Source organism: Hemitrygon akajei, chromosome 28, assembly GCF_048418815.1.
Source record: "Hemitrygon akajei chromosome 28, sHemAka1.3, whole genome shotgun sequence".
Classification (NCBI taxonomy): domain Eukaryota; kingdom Metazoa; phylum Chordata; class Chondrichthyes; order Myliobatiformes; family Dasyatidae; genus Hemitrygon; species Hemitrygon akajei.
Genome location: NC_133151.1, coordinates 8943841 through 8956162, shown reverse-complemented (window position 1 = coordinate 8956162; position 12322 = coordinate 8943841). Strand labels below are relative to the sequence as shown.

The window sequence follows — 12322 nt, the reverse complement described above, 5'->3', positions numbered from 1 at the left end:
ACTGTTCCTGAACCTGGTGGTGCGAGTCCTGAGGCTCCTGTACCTTCTACCTGATGGTTGAGGGGTGGTAACTGTTCCTGAACCTGGTGGTGCGAGTCCTGAGGCTCCTGTACCTTCTACCTGATGGTTGAGGGGTGGTAACTGTTCCTGAACCTGGTGGTGCGAGTCCTGAGGCTCCTGTACCTTCTACCTGATGGTTGAGGGGTGGTAACTGTTCCTGAACCTGGTGGTGCGAGTCCTGAGGCTCCTGTACCTTCTACCTGATGGTTGAGGGGTGGTAACTGTTCCTGAACCTGGTGGTGCGAGTCCTGAGGCTCCTGTACCTTCTACCTGATGGTTGAGGGGTGGTAACTGTTCCTGAACCTGGTGGTGCGAGTCCTGAGGCTCCTGTACCTTCTACCTGATGGTTGAGGGGTGGTAACTGTTCCTGAACCTGGTGGTGCGAGTCCTGAGGCTCCTGTACCTTCTACCTGATGGTTGAGGGGTGGTAACTGTTCCTGAACCTGGTGGTGCGAGTCCTGAGGCTCCTGTACCTTCTACCTGATGGTTGAGGGGTGGTAACTGTTCCTGAACCTGGTGGTGCGAGTCCTGAGGCTCCTGTACCTTCTACCTGATGGTTGAGGGGTGGTAACTGTTCCTGAACCTGGTGGTGCGAGTCCTGAGGCTCTTGTACCTTCTACCTGATGGCAGCAGCGAGAAGAGAGCACGGCCTGGGTGGTGGGGGTCCCTGACGATGGATGCTGCTTTCCTCTGACAGTGTTTCGTGTAGATGTGCTCAATGGTGGGGAGGGCTTTACCTGTGACGGACTGGGTCAAGTCCACTACCTTTTGTAGGATTTTCCGCATTCTGCATTCTGTTCTCGATCAGTGTACTGTGCATTGGTTTGATCTGTGTGTATGCAAGACAAGCTTTGCACTGCATCTTAGTAACAATATAGCCGTAAGAACAATGATAAACCAGTATCAGTTCCATTAAAGGCTGACCTCGAGCCTGCTGGCCCGTGCTGTCTTTTGCCCGATGGTAGTGGGGAGAAGAAAGGACGACCAGGCTGTGAGAGGTCCCTGATCACGTCGGCTGCTTTCCCCAGGCCGCCAGAAGTGCCGATGGAGTCCCTGGAGGGCTGTTTGTGATGTTCTGCGTTGTGTTCACCACTCGCTGTGGTTTCCTGCGATCTGGGACTTGGGCAGCGGCCGTTCCAGGCTGTGACCCTGTTGTGGCGCGTCACAGGAGCCAGATTGACCTCTCGCCCCCTCTGGGGCTGACTCTCAGGATGACCGTGTGGCCGCGGGCAGGCTGTACGCAGCTGGCCATCCTTTTGACAGGGGAGAATTCCCTGGCCATGTCCCACGCGCCCTCTCCCACACCTTCCAGCCCAGGGGTGGAAGGAAGTGGTATCTCGGTTTACAGATCCCCATATCCGACTCGGGGCGTGTTGGCTTGTGGGGCGGGGTTCTGGGACAGGACTGGAGGAAACTGGGTTGTGGTGGGGTGATGGGGGGGGGGGGTCCCCTGGGTCCTCAGTCCCACCTCGTTACCCGTTCACCCCTGTTGCTTCTCCCACAGCTGCGGTGGCCACTACAATCCTGGGAACAGCCGCCATGGAGGGCCGAAGGACGCCGAGCGGGTGAGTGCGAGCGAAGACACACACACACACCCCGCTTGCTGTGCCTCGCGCTGTTTCTGTAGCCCCACCCCTTTCCGCGGGCACCTTCCCTTCCTGTCTGTGGCCCCGCCCCGTTACTCCCTTCCCGCGTCTCAGCCCCTTCCCAGTCCCCTTTCCGCCATGCCACACTTCCCCCTGGCTCCAAAAATTCAGCCCACCAGGATCCGTACCAACTGCATAAAATCTGATCCAACAGGTCCCCATCCTTTTGCCCCAAAGCCCTGCGAGTACTTTCTAATTCCAGCCCACCGGCATTCACGTTCCTCAACCACAACGGTTTCCTCAACCCATACCCCTACCCATTCTGATTTTAGGTTCCCCTCACAGCCTCGGGTGCAGAGAGAGAGAGAGAGAGAGAGCGACTTTACCTTCTCAAAGGCCTGCCTGCTCCAGATCCCCTCTCTGCTGTCCCAGAGGCCTTCACATCTTTCCCAAAGTGCGGTCCCAGGGACTGGACGCGATCCTCTGCCTGTGAGCTGATGGTTCCAGCCTACCGGTCGTCCCTCATTTCCCGTCACCCACTGAACTCCGCTCCCCTCCCTGCGTAAAGATGAAGGTCAGCTTTACTTGTCACATCGGACGGAGGCCATCGTCTCGCATAGCGCCTGACCGCACTGGCTGTGAGATCGGGCTTCATTCCTGCCTCCATGAGGAGTTTGTACATCCTCCCCGTGACCGAGCGGGTTTCCTCCAGGCGTTCCGGTTTCAAAGATGGTACGGCTTACGTGCTCCGCTGGGCTTAAGCACTGCGACACTTCCGGGCTAGCCCCCTCGCTGATTTGATTCGACGCAAGCGACACGTTCTACTGTATGTTTCGACGTACAGACAGACATACTTTATTGATCCCGAGGGAAATTGGGTTTCGTTACAGCCGCACCAACCAAGAATAGTGAAGAAATATAGCAATATAAAACCATAAATAATTAAATAATAATAAGTTAATCATGCCAAGTGGAAATAAGTCCAGGACCAGCCTATTGGCTCAGGGTGTCTGACACTCCGAGGGAGGAGTTGTAAAGTTTGATGGCCACAGGTAGGAATGACTTCCTATGACGCTCAGTGTTACATCTCGGTGGAATGAGTCTCTGGTTGAATGTACTCCTGTGCCTAACCAGTACATCATGGAGTGGATGGGAGTCATTGTCCAAGATGGCATGCAACTTGGACAGCATCCTCTTTTCAGACACCACCGTCAGAGAGTCCAGTTCCACCCCCACAACATCACTGGCCTTACGAATGAGTTTGTTGATTCTGTTGGTGTCTGCTACCCTCAGCCTGCTGCCCCAGCACACAACAGCAAACACGATAGCACTGGCCACCACAGACTCGTAGAACATCCTCAGCATCGTCCAGCAGATGTTAAAGGACCTCAGTCTCCTCAGGAAATAGAGACGGCTCTGACCCTTCTTGTAGACAGTCTCAGTGTTCTTTGACCAGTCCAGTTTATTGTCCATTCGTATCCCCAGGTATTTGTAATCCTCCACCATGTCCACACTGACCCCTTGGATGGAAACAGGGGTCACCGGTGCCTTAGCCCTCCTCAGGTCCACCACCAGCTCTTTAGTCTTTTTCACATTAAGCTGCAGATGAGTCTGCTCGCACCATGTGACAAAGTTTCCTACCGTAGCCCTGTACTCAGCCTCATCTCCCTTCCTGATGCATCCAACTATGGCAGAGTCATCAGAAAACTTCTGAAGATGGCAAGACTCTGTGCAGTAGTTGAAGTCTGAGGTGTAGATGGTGAAGAGAAAGGGAGACAGGACAGTCCCCTGTGGGGCCCCAGTGCTGCTGACCACTCTGTCTGACACACAGTGTTGCAAGCGCACGTACTGTGGTCTGCCGGTCAGGTAATCAGTAATCCATGACACCAGGGAAGCATCCACCTGCATCACTGTCAGCTTCTCACCCAGCAGAGCAGGGCGGATGGTGTTGAACGCACCGGAGAAGTCAAAAAACATGACCCTCACAGTGCATAGTACATGTGACCAATGGCACCGATGAGAATAAACACAGTGAAATGTTTCTTTTGCACCAAATGATCAACACAGGATGTGCTGGGAGCAGCCGGCAACTCTCACCACGCCATTATTTATTGACCGATTGAGATTACGGTGCGGAATAGGCCCTTCCAGTAAACCCCCCGATATAGTCCTAACCTAATCACGGGACGATTTACAACTTAAAACCTACCAACCGGCACGTCTTTGGACTGTGGGAGGAAACCGGAGCAGCCGGGGGAAACCCACGTGGCCACGGGGGAGAACGTACAAACTCCTCACAGGCAGCGGCGGGAATTGAACCCTGGTCGCCGGTACTGCAAAGCATCATGCCATCTCCGTCATAGCACGCCTACAACTGACTAACCCTGACCTGTATGTCTTTGGACTGTGGGAGGAAATCCTGGGGCCATGGGGAGAACCTTCAAACTCCCTACAGGCAGTGGCGGATGTTGGAACTGTAGGGTGACCTCCAGAGAGTGCGGAGGGTGGAGCGAGGGAGGCCACTTGAGAAAACAACCCGGGGGTTTGAACGTGAGATAATGGCCCCTCTCTATTTGCCCCCAAGGACCCTGGCACCTTCCCCTCCCTCCCTCCAAGGTTAATCTGGCCCAAGTGACGATGGCTTTCCCCACCGTTTCTTTTCCAGCATGTTGGAGACCTGGGGAACATCCATGCCAGTGAGCAGGGGAGAGCCACATTCCGTATCCAAGACGACCGTCTGAAGGTAAGTAAGCACTGTTCAGCGGACCAGTCAGCGTCTACGGAGAGAGAAACTCTTCGTCATAGCTGGTAAAGGGAGAAGACAAGTTAGTTGTATATAGCACAGGGTATTGAGTCCAGAATAATTATGTTGAATTTCTACATACGATTATTAATTCTCAATGGCTAATAACTCTAGTGTCTGGCCGGCCATAGATATTAAAAGGAGTGTCCTACCTTCTGTCTGACTTGAACAAGGCAGCGTGTGGTGTAACCTGGGTGGTTATCTCGGACATTTCTCTTGTCGGATATTGATAATGTAAGGTGCCAAAGGCCTGCTTCCCTCATTCTGTGGTGCAACAGGTGGCGTGGGAGCTGCGTAGCCCCAGTTGTAGCGAGGACTAGGCCTCGGGCCGCGGGCTCGCCTGCTTCTGAGGAGACGCTGGGAGCAGTGTAGCGTGGCGTCCGTGCTCAGTTGGGGGTCTCCCGTCGGTGCTGCCCTCCAGTGTTCGATTGGTCGAACGACAGGTCAGATTGCCACCTTGTACAATCAATCTGTGGGAAAAGTCACTCGAGGTCTTGAACTATATATGTGTGACTACGTTTTTTTTTTGTTTGCTGTTTTGAAAGTCCTGTGTATGTTTTGCATCTTGGCCCCAGAGGAACGCGGTTTTTTTTCCGGCTTTATCCATGTATGGATGAATGATACTTGAATTTATTGGATTTAATTTGAAGAAGCCATTGTCTTTCCCCTCCTCACACTGACTTTTTCTGGCTTCTGCCCCCCCCCCTTCCTTTCCAGACTGGATGAAGGGTCGTGGGCTAACTTCATCTCCCTCCTTGGCCCGCAGGGTTCCTGTAGCATTTTGTGTGTGTTACTCTGGATTTCCAGCATCTGCAGAGTCTCTTGTGTTTAAGAGAGTAACAGCGGGCGCTTTCTAAAGTAACACCCGCAAAAACGTTGATGGGGGTGGGGCACAGCAGGTCAGATTCCAATATATTGGCCTGTTTCCAGTCTCCTAGAACCCTCCCGCAATTTAGCAGAGTTTGAGAAGTTTCAGCTGCTGGGTCCTCGGTCCTTGCAGTCACTTCCATTAAAAAAAACCCTCCAGGTTCAGGAGCAGTTATTACCCTCGAACCATCAGGCTCCTGAAACCAGTGTGGGTAACTTCACTCACCTCAACCCTGAACTGATTCCACGACCTACAGGCACACCTTCAAAGACTCTACAGCTCATATTCTCAGAATTATTTATTTACTTCTTCTTTGTCCTCTTTTGCTTTTTTGTTACTTGTCAGTCTTGATTTATCTTTCATAAATTCTATCGTATATTTTAGTTTTCCTGTGAACGGAAAATGAATCTCAAGGTGGAACATTGGTGACATGTACGTACTTTGATCATAAATTCACTTTGACTCTGACGTATATTCCTTTGCCTAACCACCCCCTCCCATCCCAATGATTTATCCCTGATAATTGGGATTTCTACAAGTTCCTCCATTTTATTTGAAATTGGTCCATCTGACTCCTCTGGGGCATTCACTGTGTTGATGAAAAAAGCTGTTCCTGAATCGCTGAGTGTGTGTCTTCAGGCTCCTGTACCTCCTCCCTGATGGCAGAGGGGAAGAAGCTGTTCCTGAATCGCTGAGTGTGTGTCTTCAGGCTCCTGTACCTCCTCCCTGATGGTAACAATGAGAAGAGGGCATGTCCTGGGTGGTGGGGTCTTTAATGATGGACGCTGCCTTTTTGAGGCACCGCTCCTTGAAGATGACCTGGATCCTATGGAGGCTCGTGCCCGTGATGGAGCTGACTGAGTTCACAACTTCCTGTAGCTTCTTTCGATCCTGTGCAGTAGCCCTCCCTTCCCGCCCCCACTGCCATACCAGACGGTGATGCAGCCAGTCAGAGTACTCTCCACACTATGTCTGTAGTTTTCGAGTGTTTTAGGTTTCATACCAGATCTCCTTAAACTCCTGATGAAAAATAGCCATTGTCTTGCCTTTCTATAGCTGCGTCGATATGTTGGGATGAGGTTAGGTTCCTCAGAGATCTTGACACCCAGGAACTTGAAATTACCACTCCACCAGCTGGTGTATCTCGCTCCTGTACACCCTCTCGTCATCATCTGAGATCCTATCAACAACGGCGGTACCGTCAGCAGATTTATAGTTGATATTTGAGCTGAGCCTAGCCACGCAGTCATGGGTGTAGAGAGGGTAGAGCGGTGGGCTAAGCACGCGCCCCTCTTGTTGATTGTCAGCGAGAACGCACAACACGCTGGAGGAGCTCAGCAGGTCGGGCAGCATCCGTGGAGATGTTTCGGGCTGAGCAACCGCAGAGCATTTTGTGTTTCTGATCGTCAGCCGGGTGGAGATGCTGTTTCTGTTCGGCGCCGATCATGGTCTCCCGGTGAAGAAGTCGAGCAGCCAGTTTGCAGAGTGAAGTACAGAGGCCCAGGTTTTGGAGCTTCTCGATCGGAACAGTAGGAACGATGGTGTCAAATGCTGAGCTGTAGTCAATAAACAGTGGCCTGACGTAGGTATTAGTATTGTCCAGGTGACCCAAGGCCGTGTGGAGAGCCAATGAGATCACATCCACTGTCACCTATTGTGAGGATAGGCAAGTATTGCAGTGGGTCCAGGTCCTTGCTGAGACAGGAGTTAATTCTAGCTATAACCAACCTCTCAAAGCACTTCATCACCGTAGTCATTAAGGCAGCTCACCCTGCTCTTGGGCACTGGTATAATTGTTGCCCCTTAGAAGCAGGTGAGAACTTCCAGCTACAGCGGTGAGAGATTGAAACGTCCTTGAACACCCCCACCAGTTGGCTGGCGTAGGTTTTCAGAGCCCTGCAGGGTACTGTCGCCCTAGGAGGGTGAACCCCGGCAAGGCGACTTTTCTGTTCCCTGTTATTGATTCACCAGCCTAGTCCTGCATGTATCTTTGTTTTTATTCATGTAATAGGTCCTTCCGGGGCTACGCTGCCCAGCAATTACCCCCCCCCACCCCCCGATTTAACCCTAGCCTAATCACGGGACAATTTACAATGACCAACTAACTTACCAATTGATACGTCTTTGGACCGTGGGAGGAAACTGGAGCACCCGGAGGAAACCCACGCGGTCACGGGGGAGAACGTACAAACTCCTCACAGGCAGCGGCGGGAGTTGAACCCGGGCCGCCGGTACTGTACAGCAGCGTGCCAACTAACCACCGCTCTACCCTGCCGCCATTCTGTTAGCTTTCAGGAATTAGTCTTAATTCAGGAATTGAAATGAATCTCTCTGTTGATTTTTGCCCTCAAACCCGCCGCCATATTCCCCCAGCAGAATCTCCTTCCGAGTTGTAGCACTGGGGATCGTTGCCCTCCCGTCGCGGACCAGAAGAGACGTCCTAAACACTGGCGCCGGGCAGATAGCACCGTGTCAGGAGCTGAAAAGAGTGGCCACTCCCCTAACTGTACTATCCCCCACTCGAAGGGTGCCACGGCGCTCCGCAGAGTTTGCAGTCACCACTAGAGGGAGCAACAGCCTCGTCCCTATAGTCCATCTCTGTCTCGCTGCCTCTTCACATTTGAAGTTGTCTCCAGACTTTCACTCTTATTGGGCGCCAACGTGGGCTTCTCCTGAAATACTGTGTCCAGCTTGTTCACGTGACATCTCACATGTCAACTATAAATCTGCTGATGATACAACCATTGTTGGCAGAACCTCAGATGCTGGCGAGAGGGTGCGGAGGAGCGAGATAGATCAGCTGGTTGAGTGGTGTCTCTGCCCTTCGGGAAAACTGTCTCCCCCCCCAATGTGTCAACTCTTGTGTCAGAGTTCCTCCTCGAGTGGCCAACACTCTGCAGGTATAGCCTCTGTTTTTGGTGGCGGGGGGAGATGCGTCTCTACCAAAGGAGGTGTGAGGTGCTCCTTCCCTCTGCTGGCCTGCAGGTCACCCTTGGGCGAGGTGTAGCACCCGCTTGGCCCCCCCCTCCCCCTATCAGGGTCCTGTGAACCCATGGGAGCAGGTGGTGGATGGCCGTATGAGCAGCTGGTGCTGATCACAAGTCCTGGTTACGTGACCACTGACACTGGGCAGACAATCTCTGAAGAGTATCGATAATGGCTGGTGGGGTCATCCGTCTTGTAAAGTCCAGAAGAAACCAATGGCTACAGAAGAATTTGCCAAGAGCAGTCACAGTCAAGGCCATGAATGCCATACAACACGGCACAGAATGATGATGTCACATGACATGGCGCATAATGGTGATGATGAGTCTCTGTTTACCACAATGGGGGGGGGGGCGGTTGGGGGGGTCGACCATTTCCCAAATACTGCAGCCACAACACACCACCTTCTGACCTGATTAACCAGTTGTATTTAATTGCGCAGAGTTGTTGGAGTGGACGTATAATAAAACTGTGCAGCACAGGAACACACCCCCTTCGGCCCACAGTGTCACGCCAGCCTTAACTTTTGTACTGATACACCCAACGAGCCTAATCCCTTCTGCCCACCCGTGTTGTGATGAAGAGCCTCGGCCCGAAACGTCGACTGTTCATTCCCCTTCCGTAGATGCTGCCGGACCCGCTGAGTTCCTCCAGCATCTTGTATTTGTTACCGTGGACATCCAGAGCAACGCAGATACAAAGCATACCAATTCACGATCTCCTGTACATTCACGTTCCTCTCCAAGAGCCTTCTCTATAGTAATTGCCTCCTCCACCGCTCCTAGCCGCCACCACTCTCTGCGCAAAAAAAAACCCAATCCCTAACATTTCCCCTCCTCCCTGTACTTTACTACATTCACCTTAAAATTACGCCCCCTCATATTAGTCATTTCCGCCCTGGGAAAAGTGTCTGCTCGATCTGTGCCTCTTATCATCGTACACACCTCTATCAAGTCATCTGTTATCCTCCTTCACTTCAAGGAGAAAAGCCCGAGTTCACTCAACCCATCCTCATAAGACATGCTTTCCAATCCAGGCGGCGTCCTGGTGAATCCCCTCTGCATCCTCCCTCAGGCTTCTACATCCTTCCTGTGAAAACGTAACCAGAACTGAACACTATACTCCGTGTGATCTAACCAAGGTTTTATAGAGCTGCAATATTACCGTACAGCTCTTGAACTCAATCGCCTGACTGTCTGTAGTCTAGTGTAGCTTTCTCTGTTTTTTTTAATTACGTAGTTCAGTCTAGTTTTTTGTACTGTGTCATGTAACACCATGGTCCTGAAAAACATTGTCTCATTTTTACTGTGTACTGTACCAGCAGTTATAGTCGAAATGACAATAGAAGTTGACTTGACTTGACTTGATGAAGGACAACACTGGCTCTGCCCAATCCTGTTGTTTCCAAAGTGCATCGTTCCCTCTCCCTTCAGCGATAAATCTTTAGCATTATGCCTTCAATGATCCCAAGAGGTGAATCCCATTGGGAATCGGGAGAAGAATTCCCTGTCCCAGAGAGCCTGCTCCCACAATCGGGAGCGATCTGTAACGGGAGCCTGGACGTTAGAACACAAGGAGAGGGAACGGAGTGGACACCCCAGCATGGAGCAGAAGGGCTGAATGGTCCAGCTGCGTGCTGATGGGAACTGACAGAATGGAGGATTTGGAAAAGGCAGGGCAGGGACTTGGGACGGAGTGACGAAGGAGTGCAGTGTTTAGGATGCCATATTGCACTTGAGGAGAGCAGCAGGGCTATGCTTGGAGCAGCCGGCACAGTTCTGCTCACCGAGGCGTGGGAAGGATGTCCTTAAACTGGGAAGGCATCAGAAAAAGACTCACGAGGTTGTTTCTGGGACTAGAGAGCTCGAGAGAGAAGTGGAGAGAGTGAGCAATTTCAACTTTCTGGGTGTCAGTATCTCTGAGGACCTAACCTGGCCCAGCACGACTGCCGCTGCATTTCATCAGGAGTATGAGGAGATTTGGTTTGCCACCACAGATGTACCGTGGAGAGCATTCTGACTGGCTGCATCGCCGTCTGGTATTTGCGGGCGGTGGGGTTGTCTACTGCACAGGATGGAAGTGAGCTGCAGAGAGTTGTAAACTCAGTCGGCTCCATCACGGGCACCAGCCTCCGTCGTATCCAGGACATCTTCAAGGAGCGGTGTCTCAGAAAGGCGGCGTCCATCATTAAGGACCCCATCACCCAGGTCACACCTTGTCCTCATTGCTACCATCAGGGAGGAGGTACAGGAGCCTGAAGACACACACTCAGCGATTCAGGAACAGCTTCTTCCCCTCTGCCATCAGGGAGGAGGTACAGAAGCCTGAAGGCACACACTCAACGATTCAGGAACAGTTTCTTCCCCTCTGCCATCAGGGAGGAGGTACAGGAGCCTGAAGACACACACTCAGCGATTCAGGAACAGTTTCTTCCCCTCTACCATCAGGGAGGAGGTACAGGAGCCTGAAGGCACACACTCAACGATTCAGGAACAGTTTCTTCCCCTCTGCCATCAGGGAGGAGGTACAGGAGCCTGAAGGCACACACTCAACGATTCAGGAACAGTTTCTTCCCCTCTGCCATCAGGGAGGAGGTACAGGAGCCTGAAGACACACACTCAGCGATTCAGGAACAGCTTCTTCCCCTCTGCCATCAGGGAGGAGGTACAGAAGCCTGAAGGCACACACTCAACGATTCAGGAACAGTTTCTTCCCCTCTGCCATCAGGGAGGAGGTACAGGAGCCTGAAGACACACACTCAGCGATTCAGGAACAGTTTCTTCCCCTCTACCATCAGGGAGGAGGTACAGGAGCCTGAAGGCACACACTCAACGATTCAGGAACAGTTTCTTCCCCTCTGCCATCAGGGAGGAGGTACAGGAGCCTGAAGGCACACACTCAACGATTCAGGAACAGTTTCTTCCCCTCTGCCATCAGGGAGGAGGTACAGGAGCCTGAAGACACACACTCAGCGATTCAGGAACAGCTTCTTCCCCTCTGCCATCTGATTTCTGAACAGACATTGAACCCATGAACACCACCTCACTACTTTTCTATTATTTCCTATTTTTGCACTAATTAATTAACTATTTAATATTTATATACTTGCTGTAGTTCACAGTTTTGTCTCTATATTATCATGTATCACATTGTACTGCTGCCACAAAGTTAACAAATTTCACCACACACACCAGTGATATTAAACCTGATTCTGATTCCGATCATAAGGAGAGAGCAGACAGTCTGGATCGAAGGAGACCTTACATGAGGGACGAAGATGAGTTGAATGGGCACACTGTTCTTCCCCAGGGTAGGGGGGTGGTTGAGACTAGAGGGGAAGGATGAAAAGCAAGAGGGGATCGATCTAAAAGGAGTCTCGGGCAAGCGTCTCACACAGAGGATGATGGATGCAGGTGGATGCTTCCCTGGTGTCATGGATTATTGATCACCTGACCGGCAGACCACAGTACGTGCGCTTGCCACACTGTGTGTCAGACAGAGTGGTCAGCAGCACTGGGGCTCCACAGGGGACTGTCCCGTCTCCCTTTCTCTTCACCATCTACACCTCGGACTTCAACTACAACACAGAGTCTTGCCATCTTCAGAAGCTTTCTGATGACTCGGCCATAGTTGGATGCATCAGCAAGGGAGATGAGGCTGAGTACAGGGCGACGGTGGGAAACTTTGTCACATGGTGCGAGCAGAATCATCTGCAGCTTAATGTGAAAAAGACTAAGGAGCTGGTGGTGGACCTGAGGAGGGCAAAGGCACTGGTGACCCCTGTTTCTATCCAAGGGGTCAGTGTGGACATGGTGGAGGATTACAAATACCTGGGGATACGAATGGACAATAAACTGGACTGGTCAAAGAACACTGAGGCTGTCTACAAGAAGGGTCAGAGCCGTCTCTATTTCCTGAGGAGACTGAGGTCCTTTAACATCTGCCGGACGACGCTGAGGATGTTCTATGAGTCTGTGGTGGCCAGTGCTATCATGTTTGCTGTTGTGTGCTGGGGCAGCA

General features: G+C 51.9%; 1 protein-coding gene across 2 annotated transcripts in view; it reads left to right on the top strand.

The window, feature by feature from the left end:
• Positions 1-12322, top strand: part of ccs (copper chaperone for superoxide dismutase) — a 40409-nt gene that overhangs the window by 21665 nt on the left and 6422 nt on the right. For both annotated transcript variants that reach the window (XM_073031298.1, XM_073031297.1), the window contains exons 5-6: positions 1565-1625; positions 4312-4389. In XM_073031298.1, the coding sequence (XP_072887399.1) occupies positions 1565-1625; positions 4312-4389 (139 nt within the window). The remainder of the gene's footprint in view (positions 1-1564; positions 1626-4311; positions 4390-12322) is intronic.